Source organism: Chaetodon trifascialis, chromosome 2 (genome assembly GCF_039877785.1).
Source record: "Chaetodon trifascialis isolate fChaTrf1 chromosome 2, fChaTrf1.hap1, whole genome shotgun sequence".
NCBI classification, from domain to species: domain Eukaryota; kingdom Metazoa; phylum Chordata; class Actinopteri; order Chaetodontiformes; family Chaetodontidae; genus Chaetodon; species Chaetodon trifascialis.
This window is the reverse complement of record NC_092057.1, coordinates 8,046,706-8,069,291: the sequence shown is the minus strand read 5'-3', so window position 1 is coordinate 8,069,291 and position 22,586 is coordinate 8,046,706. Positions and strand designations below refer to the sequence as shown.

Sequence of the window (22,586 nt, the reverse complement as noted above, 5' to 3'; positions counted from 1 at the left end):
AAAAAAAAAAAAAAAAAAAACATTCAGAAGAGATTTCTGATGTCTCTTTAATAATGATGTTTTATGGGGAAAATGCTTTTGGGGGATTTTGTTACGTTTGGCCACCAGAATAAACTAGCAGCAAGGCAATGGGACCAAACGCAGTAAACAACAAACATGTCTCCTGCGGAGCTACTGTCAGTTTATCTGGTTTTATCTTTGTGATAAAATCACTGAAATGTTTCTGTGACGTCCTAAAAACGGGGGTAATGATAGCACGTCAACACAATCATACTGTTGGGAAAACTGACTGACGTTACAGTTACACGACAACGACATCTACCAAGAAAGGTTGTAGCAGCAAATTGCCTACATATATTGAATTCAGCAAGGTTGTGTTTTATTAAGAGTTCAACTTTGTGAGACGATTTATTTTTCCTTTAAAAGGTTCAATAATCTCATAAACTTAAATTCCTATTAATTAATTAGTGGCTTGGCCAATAACTGCAACTGTAACAGAAGAGCCTTATTTCCTTTTGAATAGACATGCTGCAGGGCGCAAACAGCAGTTGTAGACAGCAGCCGAATGGAAAGTGTTACAACGCAGATTCATAAAGCAAGATGGCCGAGCATCAGCCAGAGGACGTGGCCGAATACAAAGTGCTGCTATGCATACAGATTACGGTAATATCTGCTGCAAGAATAAAGAACACCAAGGGCGGAGAGAGAAATAGGTGCTGGCAGAGGTTTTCCAGGGAGGTGGATCACAGGCGGGGGCGGGTGACGGGGATGAAAACTGCACTTTTGGTGATTGAAGGCAGATTCTTCAGCCGAGATGTCTAGAGGTGACAGAGGAGACATAAAACAGGTGAATGCAATGAAAACAAGGTGAGGTTTCAGAGGAGAGAACGTTATTTCATTTGTTAGTCCAGTTTTTGACAAAAGTCCGGTTCAGTTCCTGCTTCTGAACCAGCTGACCAGATCCAGCCAGATCACCGCCGGGGGCACGCTACTCGATTTGTTTACGTAGGAGCGCTGGAGGTCGGTGATTCTCTCCACCTCCTTCTCCCCGTTTAGGAAAGGCAGAGGGGGAGGGGGCTATAAAAAGTTGACCCCGTCTCAGCCCCGCAGACTCGCTTCCAACCTGGAGCTGCAGCAGCATCTGATCTCTCCGAGCAGCTGTCCTCTCCCTGCATCAGCACAACAAATACTTTACATTGCCTGACCTTTTCCTCCTGCATCACTATCCCAGCCATGCCCCCGCGCCCCCCACGCCGCACACACCCCCACCAGCTACACCCACACACACACACACACACACACACACACACACACACACAAACAGCCTGTGTTCTCTTCACACCACTACTCGCCCCCATGCGAGGCCCCTGGCTGCCACGCACCCAGCTGGCATGTATCCCTCATGCTCATGCAGTTGTATTATTTCTCTGACACATTAGCTGAGAATGGACTGTGGCTGCTGGTGAGCGTGTGTATACGAGTGGACGAGAAGCTGAAAATGAATTTTAATTACTCTGAGAGTCAAAGGAGAATGGATCACTGTCTTTTTGTATGTCTACATCATATTTCTGCATTTTTTTAGAATTTCTTCCCTGTCTGTGTTGTTGCCGTCAGACCCTGAAATCCCAGCAATGTCCGATGGATCACAAATAAGGAACCAGAATAACTGAGCACTCTCAGATCTCCCAGAATGAGATTGCTATCACAAAATATAAACCAAGATAATAAATTTTTTTGTATTTTTGTAAATGAAGCTACCCAGCAGCAGATAAAGTAGCTGAAAATAGCCCCACCTTCACCCACTTCAGCATTAGCTTTCACATTAAGTCATCACTAATTATAGTCCAGTAATATAAGTTATATTTATTTTTTAAATGAATGACTCTGCATAATGACAACTTTCACTTTGGTACTTTAAGCAGCCTGAGTTAATGCTAATGCTTGTGTACTTTTTCTTTTAAATGCATGACTCTGACACCTGGTCCTTGTCCACTGAATAAAAAATCTGAATCCTTCTTCCATCACTGTCAGCGAGTCCTGCATAAAGCTTGGACCAAACACGGTGAGGCGACATCAGCGATGCTTCAGACAAAAAAAAAAAAAAGTTTCCTCGTCCATCTGACTGATTTATTTTCTCCACTGCACTTTTATTCTAATTATTTCTTTTTTCCTTCTCCTTGTCTTTTTCATTCAGCTCTATTGTCTAAGTAAAGGTACGTGTATTTGATCATCGTGCACAGTGCAGAGCTGTAACTAATAACATCACTGACAGCTGAATTTCACTCTGCTGCTTCAGTTACTGGATCTTTGCACGATGCATGTGGCTCACTGGCTCACTGGCACACTTAAATGACCTTAAATGAGCCATCATTAACTTTACGAATCACACCTGCACTTTTCTTTCTCTCAGTCTACGTACTGGAATACTGAAGCAAGGTAAGAGATATATGAAAGTGTGTTAGCATGCTATCAGCTAGCATTGAGGCCAAATCACAGCTCAGCTGAGTCTAAAGGTGCAGCTGGAGCCGATAATCCAGAAAAAGTACAACTGAGACTTCCCTGTGACAAACAACACCGAGATGAGCTGGACAAGTCTGAGACGCACCAACACCATCAAGCTACACGCAGAAAGTTTGGGTTTTATTTACTGAGGCTCTGAGAATCAATACATGAACTGATCTGCAGACGATGCTTTTAAATACCTTAGTCAGAGGAGCAATAGCAGCAGCCAATAAAGTGCATGCCTTTCTGTTAAAAATGGGCTGTTGGGTTTGTATAAGTGTAGCTGTATTTTATCCATCCTGTAATAACTGTTCTGTGCAGCAGCTGTGGACTGACGGTTAGCAGGAAGGAACAAGGAACGAACACATTGATGGCTGTAACGTTATCTGAGTAATTAAAGCATTTATAACACTGATTCAGAATAACTTGATGTAAGGCGTCGCTGGCTGGAACAGTTTCCTGTCACTCTTTCCAACCCTGAGAATAAACCATGTAAACAAACTCGTCTCACACTATCAAAATAGCCCGACGATGTGTAATGCAGAGAAAAGGGAACTTGCTCCGGACCGCGGCTGAAAATCCGGTCTCCCAGCAAGCCCAGCCTCAGCCCGCAGGAGTCAGGTTACCTGTCATGGAGCTACTGCATGTCTATTAACACTGACATGCCACCGCTGAGGCAGCTGAGCTTGACCGCTGCGTGAGCAACATTAGCAGAGCAAAAATGATGTGAAAACTCATGTAGGACATCAGGAAGTTCACGCAGGCCCACCTGACTCTGTGGATGAAGCACTGCCGCACAATGACAGCACGTGGTTCAGCACCAGCAACCTCAAATATCAGACAAGGAATTTCACTTCAGGGCGTGATTTGTATCAACGGGAGTGGACAGAGACTGGTATCAAGTGTACAATCACTGCTGTAATTGAGTGGATATGAAGCTTATGAGCCTTGTTCTGAGTATGAACCCCCCATTTTTATCAAATTGACCTCAAGTGCAGTCATTTTTTATTGCATCGAACTCGGCTGAATTTGATAAATCTAATAAAATGACAAAGGGCTCAGAGGTACTCGCATGCTGCTGTAGCTCAGACAGACAGTTGTCAGACTGTTTCATCAAAGTCTGCTTGAAATTTGCATCACTTTTATGTTTAGAGTCTGAAAACTAAATGCAGGACGCAGCAAAATTAAGTCAGAAACGCCTTCAAGTGAGGCCACTTTGTCAGTTCTGTGTAGAAAACATATTTGTACTTGATATATCAAATTACTGCGTACTTCTTCCTCGCCTGTTTGCGCCCTGATGAATGTAACTGAACTGCACTGAACCACAGTTTAACAGCAAACACAACACAACCTGGAGGAGCTTTGAACAGACTGGAGCCATCTTTAAATATAAATTAAATATTTCATCACTAAAATAAACGAATTTACTTTCACTGACAGACAAAGAGGAGGAGCGGCAACAGGAGTGCTCAGGTGAGTTTAATCAGGTGAGAGGGGAACACCTGTGCTAACTTACAGGTATGATGAGGCGCTTCCTTGGTCACCGGTGCTCCACCACAAAGCTCATTGTTGTCCCATCAAAGGAGGGCGGGGCGATGATTCTTGGACCTTGTTGCGTTGTGATGCTGATAACTGGTTTCCTGTCAGAGCTCGCCGCACCTCCTCTGGCAGTCACGTGTCCCAAGCTCACAGGTATCTGCAGCGGCCCCTGCGGAGCCTCACCTGTCGCGCTGTAATACGCGCTCTCACCACCTGTGGCGTTAGCTTCTGGCCGCGGGCTCCTGGATTTCTTCACCTTGTCTCCGTCTGTGTCCTCAGAGTGACACGGTGACTGCGGCAGCACCGCCGGCGCTGGCAGGGTGGGCGAGGGGATGAAGCCCGGGTAGATCATGTAGGTGGGGGCGTAGGCTCCCGGGCTCAGAGCCAGGGGGGACAAGGGGAGAGGCACGGGGGTGACGGGGGCCACAGGAGAATGAGGCATGGGAACGTCCACATACTGGCCTGTCTCGGGGTCAAACAGTCTCTTTGTGGTTGCCTGTATGGGAGTGTCCACCAGGTAATAATGTCCTGTTGTGGGGTCCAGAAGCATCTTGCGCTGGGTCTGTGGGACTGTGTCTCCGGTGGAGGGTGGAGGCGACGCAGCTGGGACAGAGGGAGAGAAACGCTGTGCTGGGGGCCCCGCTGCGGGCCCTGAGTGATGGTAGATGCTCGAGGCAGGGTACTCCATTATCAGGGGAGACTTTTTCTGCTCCGGGGTTCTGATCCGGCTCACACCTGAATTCACGTCCTTCAAGGCGGGCTCTGGATTCAGCACTTTGACCTCGTTGCTGTACCCCAGCCCCGGTATGGTTAAATAGTTCTCAGAGTCTGAGCAGGCCTGAGCCACGGTGGGATTGGTGGGAATGATTCTGACCTTTCCCTGCGCCACATGGCCATTTTTCGAGGGCTCTATTTTCACCGCCAGCGGGGCCGCCGGTGCACCGGAGCCTCTCAGGGGGGATGATGTCTGCAGCGCGGAGCTTTGTGGAGCAGAGTTACTGACTGAACTAATGCTGACACGAGCCTTGTTGCCAAAGTGAAGGACGCTTTTGTTACTGAACGTTTTGCTGTGCTGTGACTGTGTTTTAAAGGTGTCGTCGGTGTAAGGAACGTGGATGATGTTCAGAGCTGCTTTCTCCTCCTGCGCTTTGCCTGCGTCTGTGGGGTTCACCGAGGCCTGAGGAGCCACGTCCAGCTCCTCCGCTCCCTGCTCCTCCCTGGCTATAAGAGACAGCACATGGCTGCCTGTGATGGGCTGTGGAGCTTCAGTTTTCCGCTTCCATTCATTTCTGTCAAACACATACAGCTGCTCCATCGTTTTGACGGCGGCTTTCAGCTTCTCTAGCGCGGCCTGTTTGGGTATCTTAGGCTCGTTCCTCCTTTCAGCTGTCTCACCTGCAAACTTCTCCTGCCTCTGTTTAGTCACTTTGGTTTCAGCATGTGGCTGAAGATCTGGCTGCTCTGGTTGGAGGTGCTTGGACACGGCAGGTGGGGCCCTGCCGGCTGGGAGTCCTGCCTCTGCTTGTTTCACCTCACCTGGTTTTACATTTGTTTTTACAGACTGACATTTAATCACAATAGGAGATGGTAATAAATGCTTAACTGGCTCCTTTGAGGCCTTCTCCTCAGGTTTATCAGCTGCTGTTGAGGAACATTTCCCGTCACTATTATCCAAAGAAACGAAGCGATATGAGCTCTTGACTAGCTTCCGCACATCCCTGACGTGATATATTGGTGTTTGAAACTTGCATTTGGTGTCTCTGATGTCTCTGACGGTGAAGTTTGGGGTTTTATCTGAAGCAGAAAAAATGTGGCATTTTGCATCAGCGGCTGCCCTGAAGGTGTTCACAGTGTTGTAGCTGATTTTGGGGGTTAGCAGGTTGGCAATATTCAGCGTGCAGCCTTTCTTTTCCTTCACGCTTCTCAGGCAGATTTTGATCTCAGGAGCTTTTCCTCCCTTCTCGTTTTCTTCTCTGCCTGCTGTGTTTCCATCACTGGCTGTTTTGAACTCTTTCTCACATGTCTGCAGGCCGGCAGGTGCGCCTGTCACAGGTGCACCTGTGGCAGGTGCGCGGCTTGCTGAACCTTCCGTACAATCCTTGTCTTTTGAGAGCTGGCAGCTGGGAACAAACAGCAGTTTGGTCAGCATGCTGCTGGTGTCTAATCCTGGCTTCGCTGCGGTCTGCGTGGCACTGACAGATGTGGGCTCAGCCTCCTGTGCAGGCTGTGGCTCCTCTTCCTTCAGGGGGTTAAAAGCACTGCTCTGGCTGTGGCTCAGCGCTGCTGTTGGAGGCTCCGTGTGTGATTTCTCTGAATCACCTGCTGCTTTGCTGCTGCTCTGCTCCTCCGCGGGCTCGCAGGAACCAGGTCTGCTGCCCTCCAGGTGTTGATCATCAGCAGAGTTAAATCCCGAGCCTGACTCTGAAGTCTGTCTTTGCAAACCTCTTCCTTGACTCCTCTCTTTCATCCCGTCTTGATCTTTGAGCTGAAAACAGGGGGAGGGCGCCGGGTACGTGTCACAAATCTCCCCCCTCTCCATTTTGCGCTCCTGTTCAAACTGCATCTTCTTGGAAATCACATTTTTCAACAGACTTGATGCAAAAACGGCTCTTTTGTGCGTGTCCCCGGAGCTCTCTGTGTGATGGTACTGCATCTCACAGCCGGACCTGGCCAGCACAGTGCCAGTAACCTCATCGGGTCGTGCTTTCTTGGCGCATTTTGGACGTCTGGCGCCCGCAGGCGCTTCGACGTTACAGCGGAAATTCAGCGTGACTCCGCGCTGCTTTGGCTGAACGGAATCTTTCAGTTCGATCTTTTTGCTGGAGGATGAAGATTGTTGAGAAGTTGTCCTCTTGTTCAGTGCGTACATTTTAGTTTGTGGCGCTTTCATGCCGGTAACAGGCTTACCATGCCTGCTACCGCCCACAGTCTTATTCATTTCCAAAGTTGCGCTGGAAGTCTTGTGCGCAATTACGCTCCGCTCTCTCCCCCGCGACACGTTTTCATAGTTCCAGTCCACATAAGCTGACCACTTATTCAGCCCGTACTCCGACATAGAGGATTCACTGGAGGTGCTGAGATTAATGGCATCGAAGTATGGACATGCCAAGCTCCGGAAAGACTTGGCGGTTAAATTACGCACCTCTTTATCAGCGTCGTCCAGCTCACTGATGGAGCTGGAAGCTCCGCTGGAATACTCATTAATATCTTTCCGTCTTAGTTTGGTTGCAAGGTGCTGACGGCCCGGAGCAGGGATGAAATACTGGGCTCTATCGCACAGGGGCCCCGCTCTGGCGCCAGAGCTCACGAAAGAGAAGTGGCTCCTGTCTCCGGCGTGTTTCGTGAAGCCACAGGTGCTGTTGTCGAAGACGCTGACGGGCTCGTTCACCGCCCTGGAGGACGTTTTTATGGATAAATGAATTTTCCCTCCATTGGCGTCGCCGCGGTGGTTTTTGCACACGCTTTCATCTGAGCTGGCGCACTTGTCCGAGTCGCAAAGATCACTGTCCTCCTGCTCGCTGCTGACAACCACTCCACCAAGATTAGCCTGCTGGCTCCTGCCCTCCACAATCAAAGTGCCCTCCTGCGTTTCGTCGCTTTCAAAAGACGCGTAATCCACAAAGGAGTAGACCAGGTTGTTGTCTTCAAAATCCCAGCAGGTGCCGCGGCCCAGGTCGTAATCCACGTCGTGGTCGAGCTCGGTCAGCTGGATTTCGTGCGTCGTGATGTAGTGAGACTCGTCCTCCACGGTGTCTGAGCCGCAGTGGTCGGACAGCACCGCGCTGGCACCGTCGTCCGACTCCGTCTTGCTGTTCAGGTACATGTCGGTGTACTGGAGCTCGTCGCTCTCGCTGCGCACGTGCTCGCTGCAGTCGCTCGGGTCGAGCTCGGTCTGGCGCTGCTTGTCAGTCTCTGAGTCCAGGTCGGTGTGGGGAAGTTTGGTCAGAGTTTCCAACGGGGGCTCCACCGAGACGGGTCCGGGGACGGCGGCCCGCATGTCCTCTGCCTGCTCCTTACGCATGATTTTGGCCTCCTTGCCGTGCGGGGGCTTTGAACCCTCGCATTTCACCACAGACAGCTGGTTTCCTTCACCAGTGAAAGTCACTTTCACGGTTTTTGCGCCGTCCGGTTTCATGTCCAGATCCACATAGTTGGACTCGTCGCTTTTTGTCTCGGTGGCGTGGCCCTTGCTGTCCGTGATGGCCTCGTCCTTGTCCTCTGGGAGCAGCTTCCTGTGAAGTCCGTTGACATCTCGGTAAGTGAGAGTTTCCTCCGCTGCTTCCATTTAGTCCGGTCTTACCGTCAGGTGGTCCGCGTTTACGATGTTCTCCCGACACAGGACGGAAAACTCTGCGGGCTGGAGGGACGGACAGCGAGGAGGGGGAGAGGGAGAGAGAGAGAGAGAGAGAGAGAGAGAGAGAGAGAGAGAGAGAGAGAGAGAGAGAGAGAGAGAAGGGGAAGGTGGGGTCAGAGAGAGAGGAGGGAGAGAAAACTCTGAGAGCTGGAGGGACAGACAGCGAGGAGGGTGACGGGGGGGGTCAGAGAGGGAGGAGGGAGAGAGAGGGCGAGGGGGGTCAGAGAGAGAGGAGGGAGAGAGGGGAGAGAGAGAGCGAGGGGGGAGGGGGAGGGAGCGAGAGAGGAGGGAGAGAGATGGGGCGAGGGGAGAGAGAGCGAGATAGGGGGGCGGGTGAGAGAGGAGGGGGGTCAGAGAGATGGGGGGGGGACTGAGGGGGAGAGCGGGGGCCGGGGGGAGAGAGACAGAGAAGAGGGAGAGAGAGAGAGATGGGGGAGAAGGAGGAAGGGGTGGGGGGGGAGTCCCAGGGAAAATCCCTCGATGGTTTCTCTCTCGTGTCTCAGGTTTGCGGCTGTTTGACATTTTCCAGCTTTGTTGAAGAATCACGTGACTTGGTGACGTTAACGTATCCGGATTCAGCACCTTTTCCGGGAGAACAGCTCCTCTCAGGCAGGCCCTCAGAGATCTGAACAGTCATCTCACCTGTTTCCAGCCATGTGACCTCATGACGATGAAAGGTGAACATGAGGAAGCTGAGGATGAACTGATGAATGTGAAGTGTGAAGTATTACCATCAAACTTTACTCATTATGCAGTGCTTATGCAAGTACTCATTATGCAGTATACGGCCCATTTCAAAAAAACTACTCATGGATTATAATTTCTGATGCATGAACGTGTACATGTTATTTTAAGTTTTCATCATTTTATTGGCTTTTTGCTGCTGCACATCTCAACCTCTAATAATATAGAGTAATATTAATTGTTATTATTGTTAAGTGATTGTATCTTCATCTGAATCTGTAAATATTCAAAATATTTCAAACTTGTAATTAAGTACAGCAGTTGAGTGAATTTACACGTTGCATCAGTTATTTGAATGACATGAGTTCACTCTGTAGAGGATATTCGACCACAGTACAAATTCATTTTTGTACTTTGTACTGGTGATAAGAAATAATCTTAATTACTGCAAAGGGAAGTTATGTTGTCACCAGAGCAAAGTGATGAATGCTTATTAGCTCCATGTGAACCGAATTTAAAACAGTGCTTTGACGTAAAACGCTGGAATAAATACAAAGTACTGAGTGAGGTACTGAGTGAAGTACTGAGCTGACTGTTGTTAATGGTATTTGAGGAGCAGAGGACGTCAGCAGTGCTTCGCCCTCTCACTGAAGCAGCTGCCTTTCCTTGATGAAGACAAATATTCACCACCAGCTGGTGCCAGTCGACAACAAGAATTTACTATGAGTTCACTCATTCATCAGCAGGTCCGCGTCCTCCGCGCCGCCACCGCCGAGCCACGCTGGGTTTATGGGAGACGGGACGGGTGCAGATGAAGGACTGAGAGTTTGCTGTCGGGGCGGCGCTGAATGATGCAGTCGTGGTAATAATCGAAATATTAGAGCTCTAAGAGCTGAAGACACAACTGTTGTTTCTGGACGGGGCCCCGGGTCGGTGGTATGCGGCGGGGAGGGGTCGGCCGACAGTTGCTGCATGTGGAGGGCACACTGACAGCAACATGAAGGACAGAGGGCACCAGCACGAAGCCTCCGTCACCCTCCAACCCCACGCTCACCTTCGGTGTCTTTAATGTGGTGCAGCCTCTCACAAATACTGCAGTTTGTTTACTCAAGTGCTGCACTTAAGTACACTTTGAGGTACTTGTGGTTTACTTGAGTGTTTCCGTTTCACTCTCTACTCTAAACGCAGTACTTTTACTCTCATCTGACAGCTGCAGTCACTGGTTACTTCATAGATTAAGATTTGACACAAAAAATCTGATAAATTTATTAAACCCCAATTCCAAAACTTAAATAAAAGAGAATGTGATCACCTGCACCTCCATAAACTGACCTGGAATCAGCTCAAACACAAACGTTCCACAGGTAAACAGGCTTATTGGTAACAGGTGAGAGGATCGTGACTGGGTGTGACAGGGCATCCTGGAAAGGCTCAGCCGTTCATAGAGGATGGAGCGAGGTTCACCACTTTGTGAACACGTGATTGGTTGAAGGAGATGAACACATGAAGCTGCTGTCAGTGAACACAGTCTGACTGGAAATGACTGATTCTGTGTTTATTGATGTTTCACAGAGTCCAGACTGTTCTGGAGTCAGAGTTGTAAAGTAAAACTCATTGCTGAGATCAAACCAGCGGTTTCTAACCTTTTTGGCCCTCGGCCCCTTAAAAGGCATCGACTTCTGGCCCCTCGTCATGTTTCAGGTGTATGAGTCGAGACATTCCCCTTAAATAACTGCTCCAGGCTGAAAGATGGGAACTCATCCAGTATTTGAGCAAAGATTAGAGAAAAAAGAAATCAAATTTGCTTTCTAAGAAGGTTGTTTTTCCTCTTTCATCCATGAATCATCTCATGACCCCTCAGATTTATCATGTGACCTTTTGAAGGGGCCCGACCCCTGGGTTGGGAACCACTGAACTGCACATGAAGCAGTTAAAATCAGCTCACACACTGATGCATCAGTAATAATAATAATAATAATAATAATAATAATAATAATAATAATAATAATAATAATAATAATATCTCTCTGCAGAGCAGGTATTTTGATACTTAAAGTACTTTTTATTGCAGTATGAGTTTAATCCAGGACATGTTTGTGTATTAGTATATGTGTATTAGTACTCCTCCTTCTTCCAGACTGTTGCTGAAGGTCATGACTGAAGCCTGGTGTCAGATTAGTCCAATGATTGTTTTTGAAAGATGTAACAGGGCTTGAATCCGGCTGAATTCAGCTGATTTCTGCTGAATTCTTAACTCCGGCTGCAGTGATGAAACAAATGAAAGGAGCCATATTTCCATTAATGTGGATGAAGATGTCGTCTGTGTGTGAATGGCTGAACCACCGGACACACATGCTGTTTGTTTCCTCAGAGTCTGAGCTGGTAAAGTTTGATTTCCTCCTTCTGGACCAAAATGCTCGCAGGTTGAACCGACCTCCACAAAGCTGATAAATTTAGGCGGCTATTTAAAATGAGGACACGGCTCACGCGAGCGTGTTCAGATCAGTTTCTTACAGTGGCTGCATTAAAACAGCAGGTGTCAAATCATGAGCGCCATTAATCAACGCCACCAACAGTCCCTGTGTGTGTGTGTGTGTGTGTGTGTGTGTGTGTGTGTGTGTGTGTGTGTGTGTGTGTGTGTGTGTGTGTGTGTGTGCTGACTCCCTCTCTCACCCTCACGTGTCAGACTGTGATACAGAACACACAATGTGCACCTGCCTAAAAATACTCACCTCAGCCTCAGAAAAAGCCTCAAAAAAGATTTTAAGTCCGTCCACAGAACAGCAGCAGCAGCAGCATTAGGAGCTCTGATTGGCCAGAACAAAGAAAACACACCTTTACATTGAAGTGAAGAAGAAACGAGCTGTGAGACAAATACACACAGTTTATGTACGACTTCAGACTGCAGCATCAGAAATTTAAAAACACAGTAAAAATTAAAAACCTTTTAAATTTCATTTTGTAATTTTAGACAAAAATAATAAATTTAGTTTTTATTATTTCTGTCTTTTATTATTTAAGAATTGATTTAAAGGGAAATTTAAAAGTGATTCGTTTGATGTGGAACTGCGTTAAAGTCCATCATCCCATCAATCAAACATGATTACTGCATCATTATTTATTAATGAAGCAGCTCGTTAGAAGTCGATGCAGCATTATATTTAACAGTCTGTCCATTGTTTAATGACCTGGACTCGTTTCACGCGGGATAATCAGAATGTGTCAGTGCCGCTGTCTCTGATTTTCAGCCTGAAGATGAAGAGAAATCAGATTTAAACTCACCGTCCGTCCAGCAGGTCAGTGCAGGAGGAGGAGGAGGAGGAGGAGGAAGAGGAGGATAATTATGATCATGCTGCTTCTTCACAATATTACTTAAAAAATATTAAAGTTTCAAATGTAAAAGTATTTCTGCTACTTTGTTAATAATATGTTGCATATATATATATGTACATTCTGATGCAGTATTTGTATTTGATGGAGCAGCGTGGTCGAACAGAACAAGAGTTCTTGGCTTTGAATGTGTCAGTCAGTGTAAACATCATGTAGCTTCAGTTTCATTTATCTGAATATTGATCCACATCACATTTCCACATCTTAATGATACTGACACAGATAATAAATCATCATTTTACTGAGAAAAACTGCATTTCAAAGATGATTCTTGTGGATTTTGTAATCTATTATGAACACCAGCGGTGGAAAATAATTAAGTACATTTACTCAAGCTCGAGATACTTGTACCTCAAATTTCATCCTCTGCTATGTCGTACTTGTACTGTGCTTCATTTCAGAGGCAAATATTGTTCTTTGAAGTCAATTAAATTTATTCAGTTGTTACTTTGCAGCCTCAACGTAATAATAATAAAAACAAGAAACTATGAAGTAAAATTATAGATTAAGATCAAACTTTATTGATCTTCAGATAAAATGTTGAAATCACTTCTACATTGTGTTACTGTTACTGTTACTTGAGTACTTGTTCCTCCTGTGGTGAATGCAGCCTCATTCCACACGTCCGTGAGTCCAGCGTGAGGCGTTTGTGCTTCCTGACGGTCCGGCAGCGGCGGCGGTGGCGGCAGCGGTGGCGGTGGCGGTGGTGGGTTTGTGCTGCGGACACTGAGCCTCGTGCAGCTCAGAGGGGGAACTGGAGACGTTTGAGAGCCTGAACACCTGCTGTGAAGCAGTCACCAGCAGCCGGACACGCACCTCTGCAGCCTCTGCAGGTCCCCCCTCCGAAACCTCAAGGGTTTCATAGTTCAAAGGGTCAAAGGTCACCTGTGGATGTTTAAGTGTCATATGTGACCTGGTTCAGTGGATGTAAGGGATTAGAGCGTTACTCTACACCACCGATAATGACAATTCACTTAAGGAGGATAAATGATCTTTCACTGATCTGTGGTGTGTAGAGAGAGAGAAATGTGGCAGATTTTAAGAACAGAGGGTTCATAAATAACTTACTGATCAGTTTAACATCACTGATGAACCATTAGTTTTGAGCGTTTTTGGTTAGTTTGTCAGAAAAACTCCTTTAATGGATCATTTACTGTGAAAACAGCTGCTGTGTACTGAAAATGAAAGTCCTGAAATGATCAACCAACCGTTTATTAACTGCAGACAAAACACGTTGTGATCAATTCATACACAACAAACATGTCTATTTTTATTTGTGTTGCTTTATTGGAAAGGATGAACACCAGCAAAACTGTATTTTTAATGTTGTTTTGATCAATAGGTTTGAACTGATGTATAAATTGATTTAATTATTGATGGATTCTTAAACAACCCGTAGCGCTGTTCTTCATACAACCATCAGATGGCACTAAAGTCAAACATGAACATGGACATAAGAAGAGTGTAAATATAGAGTAAATATCAGCTGATCACACTGTGAAACACCATGAGGTGAAAGCACAGTGATGCTGATCACTGATCCCCGACACAGTGTTGATCTGTCCGTTTGTCCTCTGTGTTTTTTATTTTTCTGTTCTTTTACTCTTTCAGTCTTTCAGAAACTCTTCAGCATCCGTTCAGGTTGTTTTAAGAGGGAAACACGCCGCAGACGTCTGATGCCGCTGTTCGACTCAAAGGAAACAAACTGCTTTTATTGTGTTGGTAAAGTTGTGCAAACATCCAGAACATGAGCAAAGTGTAAAAATGTGACGCTGCCTGTGTCAGAGGTCATCAATAACAGGCCCCTCGTCATGCTCATGACAGGAACAGCTGAGCCTGATGAATGAATGAATGTGAAAAAGGATTTTCCTCGCTGGTGTGTCCAGCTCCTCGGTCACGTCTCCCTGCTCGTCTAGGAAGAAGTGGCAGAGAGCTGCTTGCTGTGGCGTCATCCGGTTTCAGCTTGCACGTGTCCTGAGTGTTTCAGGGATACTCCAGCCTAAAAACAGCAATGCTAGATGAGAGCTGTCATGAATTATGCCAGCAATGGCAGACGCGTACGGTCGCTCCCTTCTGCCGATGGATATTTGGTTTCACTCGAGCTCATAAACTACTGGTCCTCCAGCAAAGGTCAGCACCTTGTTAGGGCCTGCTGCGAAAACTAACAACACTATTGTTTGGTGAATTCTTCTTTCTATGAATTATGGTCCTTTGTGGCATTTGGAGCAAAGATGACGTGATGGAAGAACAAAATTTACAGCTTCAAGGTGGTTGTGGACTGAAAATATGAAGTGAGTCTAGTGAGAGTTGTGAGGACATCTGACCAGTTTGAAACAGATTTAATGACTGAACAGAGAAAGCATTGAGGTTCAGATACTGATCAGTACCGTCTCCTGAACCTTCTTCCTGTGTGAGGCCACTGCACTAACCGCTGTTCACAGGTCAGATTTTGAAGTTCATTCACATTTATTTTGGTCTGGTGCAGATGGTGATCTTCAGGCTCTTCATCAGTTCCACCTGCTGGAGGAGATACAGGGATGAACGTAGTTGTAACATGTCAAAGGTCACCGCTCAGTGTGCCTGACGCAGGTAAACAATCAGAGGCACGAACAGAGAAATACAGAGGATGGAGTTCTTCCTCCTCAAAGTGCTCTTTGGCTCTTCATGCGTGTAAACGTGCTGCTTTAAAACACGACACCGTAGAGCATCTTTTCCCTGTGAGGACTGGACCGATGATAAAAAAGATCTGCATCAGGATTCTTGTGTCTCTTTGCTGCAGTCGAGGAAGAGGAGGAGGCCAGCTGAAAGGCTTCACTGCCCTCTTGTGGTGAAAAGATGCGACATTCATCCAGCTCCATCAGGACCTGCCTGATGATCTCTTCTTTAACTCTGGAGCCCCCCCAAAAAAACTCAAGAAGAAGTAGGTTAACATAGAAAGTCACAGGAGAACACACAGAGTGACTCCAGGAGTCATCATCATCATCACGTATCACCCAGGAGTCATCATCAGCGTGTTCTGGCACCGTCCACCTGTGGTCTATCACACACATTAACTTCATTCACTGAAGATGTTGTTGTTTAACTGATTTCAGTCCTCCAAACCACATTTATTAAATATGAAGATAATAAAAAGGAAAGAGATGCATCCTGTGATGAAGCTCCTCATTTTCCTGATCTGGACCAAACCAGCTTCTTGGTGCAGATCCTGGCTGGTTGGAGCAGTGATCCTGTAACACCTGGAGGAGTTTGGCTTTTACTTGGACTGAAAGGGGACTTTTGCTCGTTAGTGCATTAGTTCATGAAGAAGTTATGACAATAAGAAAACACCGTATCAGGAGGAGGAAACAGGCGTGAAAAGAAGGAGATCTGAGCTCCATGTTGAAGAAAGCTGAAGTAAACTGTGTTCATTGAGGACATGACTGCCATCATACAGTTAAATAAGAGTCAAAATATGAAGAAAAAGCTCTTTAAACTCAGACAGAAGCCCTGCGCTGATAATTTATCTGTTTTACTGACCTAAATATTCAAACACAGCATTAACAAACAAACTCAGTATAAACGTTTTTTATTCATTTTCTCTCACAGATCTTTGTGTCAGGAGCTGAACGAAGCTGCAGCAGCTCCATGTGTCTGCTGTGTGTGCAGCCTGTCTGTGGTCACTGCAGGTGTGACTCAGGTGTGACTCAGGTGTGACGCCTCAGAGTGCATCTTTCTGCTGCTGTGCTCAGTTCATTCATCTCCTTCATGTGTGATTCTGTCAGCCAGATGTCCATCAGACGTGTGTCATGACTGAATCAGCCTCAGTTCATTTCACTGACATGTGTTCACGCTCTTTTTTCACAGTCTTCCTCCTCAGCAGCTCTCCTCTGAGATCATTGATCAGTGAGCTTTTTGTTTTTTTCCCTCGTCCGGCGCTGGAGCATCCTTCCGGGGCGCAGCTGCAGCCGTATCAGCCTGTGTCAGGGCTTTGCTGCTGCTGCATTTTGATGTGGCCCGGGCGGGGAGAGGCTGCCGCCAGCACCGACCTCGGTCCCGTTTCCGACTTTTAATGCTCAAGAAGCAACATGACATGCACTAAGCAGTGGCTGCTGGCCGGGTTTGCGCTTCTCTTTCTGTCTGGAGCCGCTGAGTCGAAGCGGATTTTCAAATGTCCTTCAGGATGCTCCTGCTCCAAGGAGACGATCATCTGCGTCGGAACCTCGCAGATCCCGCGGACCATCCCCAACGAGATCAACTCACTGTGAGTTTCTAAGCACGTTTCTTGGATTTTGTCCTCAGTGAAGCACGAAGTGTCGCACTGAGGGCGGACTGTCCGTCCTGCTCGGTGCGTCCCTGCAGAGTTGGCTGTGCTGGTGTGTGTGGACAGACTGTGGACATGTCCCAGCCCAGACACGCGCTGATCTGTGTGTTTCCTCCTACAGGAGCATGGTAAATGGATCGATTTCTGAAATTACAGAGGGGATGTTTGCCCTCATGCCATCTCTTCAGCTGCTGTAAGTCCTCTTGTGTCACGTGAGACTGTCATTGATTGATTGGTTGATCAGTAATCCACATTCAGGCCTTATTTGTACAGATGGATTATCAATAATGCAAACTTTTTCTGGTGATTTGGAGTTAGAAAAGTGACAGCGAGGCACGTCTGATTCTTAGTTTCCTCTGCTGTGGTTTGTTTTTGTCTTCACAGACTTCTAAATGCAAACTCTTTGACCACAATCAAAGATGACGCTTTCTCTGGACTTCCACATCTGGAATATTTGTGAGTCTTATTTCTCAAACGAGCTGCTTCCAGTGTTTTCTTTGTTTGCTTCTCGTTTCATTCTGATGTCTTTCATCATTTTTGTGTCTCTTGAATCTCGTGTGTCTTCTCCACAGATTCATTGAAGGGAACAAGATTGAAACAATCACCAAGAATTCCTTTCGTGGCCTTCGAGATTTGACTCACCTGTAAGTCTGCTGTCAGTCTTCACCCGCACCTTGCTCTGACCGAGACAGACTGATGTCACAGCTGCAGAGAGACTCAGAGAGGACAGTAACGCTCGTTTGTCTCTGTGTCTTCAGGTCACTCGCTAATAACAACATGAGGTTCCTGCCCAGAGATCTGTTTTTTGACTTGGACTCGTTGCTGGAACTGTGAGTAAGCAGTTATGGTGTCAGCAGTCTGTGTGTGTGTGTGTGTGTGTGTGTGTGTGTGTGTGTGTGTGTGTGTGTGTGTGTGTGTGTGTGTGTGTGTGTGTGTTTCCATACTGTGTTCCTAAGTGAAGCTGACTCAGGTTGTGTTTTGTGTTTGGCAGCATTAAACCCAACAAGAATGAGCTGGATATCATTCATATTCAGACTGTGTCTCTGTGTCTCTGTGTCTCTGTTGTCTCTGTGTCTCTGTGTCTCTGTTGTCTCTGTTGTCTCTGTGTCTCTGTTGTCTCTGTATCCCTGTGTCTCTGTTGTCTCTGTATCTCTGTGTCTCTGTTGTCTCTGGATCTCTGTGTCTCTGTCTCTGTTGTCTCTGTATCTCTGTGTCTCTGTTGTCTCTGGATCTCTGTGTCTCTGTCTCTGTTGTCTCTGTATCTCTGTGTCTCTGTGTCTGTGCGTCCCTGCTTCTCTGCGTCTCTGCACGTCTGCATCTCTGCATCTCTGTGTCTCTGTTGTCTCTGTGTCTCTGTTGTCTCTGTATCTCTGTGTCTCAGCGTCTCTGTGTCTCTATGTCTCTGTGTCTCTGCGTCTCTGTCCTTCTCTGTGATGCTTCAGGGGTTTTTTGGAAGACAAACTGGCTGAAATGAGTCTCCTTTGTGTTTGTTCTTGCAGAGTTCAGATGTTGAAGACTTGAGCTTTCTGTCCTTCACATTAATATTTGGATGCTCATAATGCTTTTTGTCTGTCGTGGAGAAGGTGTCCTTTAGCATTTTATTTTGCCTCATGCAGGAACAGTGACTGCCTGCACTGTGACGAGCTTCTGTGGCGTCTCAACCTTTTCCTCTGATCAAACATATCACAGCTTGAAGTGCAGGAACTGATGACTCTCTCTGTCACGTTTCAGGGATCTGCGAGGGAACTCGTTCCAGTGCAGCTGTGAGAACAAGTGGCTGATGACGTGGCTGAAAAACACCAACGCCACAGTGTCAGATGTCTTCTGTGCAGGCCCCAGCGAGATGAAGGGCAAGCGGCTCAATGACCTTCCCATTCCACCGGGCGGGTGCATCTCCACAGGTAACACGACGAGGATCAGAGTCAGTGATGGACAGTCAGAGACGAGTCAAACATGTGGTGTCCAAAAAGAAAGAAAGACAGGAAAGAGAACTGTTAAATATTCAATAACAGGACACTAACATGCACTCAGAAACAAGCAGAGTCCAGGCCTGCTGACATGTGTGCCTCTGAACACACACACACACACACACACACACACACACACACACACACACACACACACACACACACACACACACACACACACACACACATACACACACACAGTGGTTATGCTAGCAGCTCTGTGAGGCCCAGCAGTGCTTTGAGCTAAATGCTAATGTCAGCATCTTAAAATGTTCATATCATGTCCACCATCTTAGCTTAGCATGTTAGCATGCTAACATTTGCACAGCTGAGGCTGAGTGTGATTCATTTTCAGGTTTTTGGTCATGAACCAAAGTGCTTTTAAAGCTTTGTTTAATACAGATTTAGCAACAAGAATCACATTAGAAAGTATTCAAGCCAAACAGGAAACATGAAACATTGACGGCCATGACTCGTCCAGAAGCTTTCTGCTGCATGAAAAATGTAATTTAAGCAGCGACTCTTTCGCTCGGTCAGCAGGTCTAGCTCTTTCTGTTTCTGTCTGCTTCTGTCTCACAGACTTTGTGCGTCATCAGTCCATTCCCATTCAGTCCATGTCAGCGGACATCTTCTCCTTCAAGGAGGACATATACGTGGCGATGGCCGCCCCCAACTCCAACAGCTGTGTGGTCATGGAGTGGGACCACATTGAAATGAACTTCAGGAAGTTTGATAATATAACAGGTCTGAAGTCTTTTTCTGTGTTTTCTTAGAGTCAGAAGACTTCATGAAAAGACTAAAACCAACAAACACATGCAGCTTATTTCCTTTGTCGAGTGTCATCGCCCTTGTCTAATCTAAGAAAACTAAACATAATGAAATGATTATCAGAGTCACTTCATGATGATCTGAAATGTGATTTTGTGTGTTCTTCATCCTCACAGGGAAGTCTGTTGTGGGCTGCAGGTCCGTTCTGATCGAAAACCACGTCCTGATAATCGTCACTCAGCTCTTCGGTGGCTCCCATATTTACAAGTTTGACGATCAGCAGAACAAGTTCACAAAGTTTCAAACCATCGAGGTGTTCAACATCTCCAAGCCGAACGACATCGAGGTCTTCCAGATGGACGGCGATTGGTACTTTGTGATCGTGGACAGCTCCAAGGCAGGTTTGTCCACTCTGTACAAGTGGACCGACCAACCGGACCGCAATGAAACCGGTTTCTACTCCTACCAGTTTCTCCACGAGTGGTTCCGCGATACAGATGCTGAGTTCGTGGAGGTGGACGGGAAGTCCTACCTCATCCTGGCCAGCCGCTCTCAGGCGCCTGTCATGTACCTGTGGAATAAGAGCAGCCTGAAGTTCCTCCTTCACGGCGAAATCCCCCATGTGGACGACGTGGTGGCCGTCAAAGCGTTCCGGGAGGAGAACGAGCTGTATCTGGCCATGACCTGCTACATCGGCGACTCCAAAGTCCTGAAGTGGGCCAATAAGCAGTTCTCTGAGGTGCAGGCGCTGCCCTCTCGAGGAGCCATGATCCTGCAGCCTTTCACCTTCACAGACAGGCACTACCTCGCTCTTGGCAGCGATTACTCCTTCACACAGATCTACCTCTGGGATGTGGAGACCAAAACGTTTCACAAGTTCAAGGACATTTACGTGCAGTCGCCTCGCTCCTTCACAGCCGTGACCACCGACCGGAGGAACTTCATCTTCTCCTCCAGCTTCAAGGGCAAATCGATGGTTTTTGAGCATATTATTGTAGATTTAAGCTTATAAATGCCTCGCAAATTAATGACTAGTCAAGTATGAGCTGGTCACTCAGATCACTTTTGCCTGTGTGCTACAAAGGAGTCTCAGATGCTGTTCATCGCCCTTATGCAACTAGATTTATCTTTCTTGGTTTGAGACAAACTTCTTTGGCAAGTTTCTGCAACTTATATGCATTTCTAGCAATTATGGAGGATTAACGATAGACTGAAGCTAAAACACTGGCAACAGCATGAAGATAATACTAGATGTTATCATGAAAAAAAGGTTTTGGCTTTGATTGTAATTTTGTCACCACTGGCCGAGCTGAAGGTTGTCCATTCTGGCCACCGTAGACCGCAGCCTGGGTTAAAATATAAATACCAGTACATATGATTCCTGATGATGCGCCTGCGGCTGTGCATGACATTTGTAGAACCACGGTGAACGCTGAAGGTGTCACGATGCTCCAAAATAAACTGCTTTGGTTCAGATCAGGTGCGTAGGTAAAAGGCCACACCTGAAGGCGGCGTGGCTGGAAGTTGTTCGAGGGTGTTTCAATGGGCTGCACACAGAGTGACAAAGAGGGAGCTCAAACCCTTCTGACTTTCACTGTGGAGACGAGGTTGTCAGTTGTAGGTCTGGCTAAGGTGTGTGTGTGTGTTTTGGGGGTTGGTTTCAGACGATGAGTGGCGTCACTGCTGCAAGCAAAACATCTAAAGTTTCCGTAAATGCTCTGAAATGGGAAACGATTTGTTTTGAGACAGCTGACTTTTCTTTTTCTGAATCCTCATCGCAGTAACTGTCACGCCCGATGATTTAAATGTGCATGAAACAGAAGTTTTCTTCAAACTCTTTTCACAGCAGAATGTATTAACCTGACATTATGAGCTTAAAGCTAACTCCTAAGTTGCTCCTGTATGAGCAGAGTGCCTGATTAGTGGCAGAACAAAACATAATTTACTCCTGATCCCTATGCAAAATGTGTAACACTGAATGTTCTTCTGAATTACAATCACAAGGTCGACTGTGTGCTGCTGTGTGACCTGAAATAACACACACATTAAAACACATGCTCTGTTCTTCACTGATCTTTTGATATTTTTCATGTGTTGTACAGATTTCATGATTCAGTCTGTTAAATCTTTTTCACACACACAGAAACAGCATGATGTGCAGATAAACAGCTAAAAGTCACAGAATGCTAACAACGACTAGCTTTAGCAATATCATTATCATTACCGTCTGTCTGTTCTAATGTCCCACCTAACAGTGATGTGTAAATATCTTTTTCACTGTATTACCTGAAACGACTAACAGCTGATCTTTTACAAACAGGCCTCATCGACGACCTTCAGTCTGCTGTAAGAAAGAGTTTGTGTGAAAAGCATTAAAGGACATTTAACCACACGTTTGTGTCCCTCTGTTTTTCTCTCCGTCCATTCTTGGCAGGTGCACAGACTGTGAAACGTGGCCGTGAAGCAAAGTGCCTCAGACAGCATGTTTGAAACTGGTTGTGCTCCAGGATTCAGCGTCTGAGGCAGCGTTTTCCTGCAGCTGCAGCAGCAGACGTAATTATAAGCTCTGAAAGGCCTGCTGTCCTGTGTGCCTGTTAGAGACCATGATTATGTCTAAACCACACGTCCACTGTGCAGGCGAGACTCACAGAGCATCATCATCATCATCATCATCATCATCATCATCGTCATCATCAGTGTGTGTGTGTGTGTGTGTCTGGTGCAGACAGAATTAATGGATTGTGCGAAAATGAATGTCAGGAAACATCTGAATGTTACAGCCTCTTGTGTAAACTATGAGACAAACCAGACAAACAAATTGTGTGTGAGAGGACGCACGGTGAACCACATGATGCAGGAAAACGCTGCTGTTTACCGAAGGGTCAAACAAATAGATCGACTTCCCAAACCTCCGGCCCATCACATTTATTGTTTTCAAAGCTGTTCATTCAGAGGAAATTAAATGGAAAATAAAACTAAGATGAACTCATTTTAACTGCTGTTTGTCTGAGCATTGCTGCAGATTAAAGCAGCCAACAGGATGTAAAGTAGTTCAAATGAGCTGAAACACTGACAGGGACAC

General features: G+C 46.5%; 2 protein-coding genes across 2 annotated transcripts; one reads left to right on the top strand and one right to left on the bottom strand.

The window, feature by feature from the left end:
* Positions 1-609: 609 nt before the first annotated feature.
* LOC139345383 (uncharacterized protein C4orf54 homolog) lies at positions 610-8,326 on the bottom strand. The gene is made up of 2 exons (XM_070983926.1): positions 4,019-8,326; positions 610-818 (listed from the first exon to the last, which is right to left on the bottom strand). Exon 1 carries the CDS (start codon positions 8,324-8,326, stop codon positions 4,043-4,045), a length of 4,284 nt encoding a protein of 1,427 aa, XP_070840027.1. The 3' UTR covers positions 610-818; positions 4,019-4,042.
* Positions 8,327-16,379: 8,053 nt separating this feature from the next.
* LOC139343071 (leucine-rich repeat LGI family member 2-like) lies at positions 16,380-21,890 on the top strand. The gene is made up of 8 exons (XM_070980475.1): positions 16,380-16,709; positions 16,891-16,962; positions 17,154-17,225; positions 17,342-17,413; positions 17,528-17,599; positions 18,501-18,670; positions 19,316-19,480; positions 19,681-21,890. The coding sequence occupies exons 1-8, from the start codon at positions 16,534-16,536 to the stop codon at positions 20,514-20,516; spliced, it is 1,635 nt and encodes a 544-aa protein (XP_070836576.1). The 5' UTR covers positions 16,380-16,533; the 3' UTR covers positions 20,517-21,890.
* Positions 21,891-22,586: the final 696 nt, after the last annotated feature.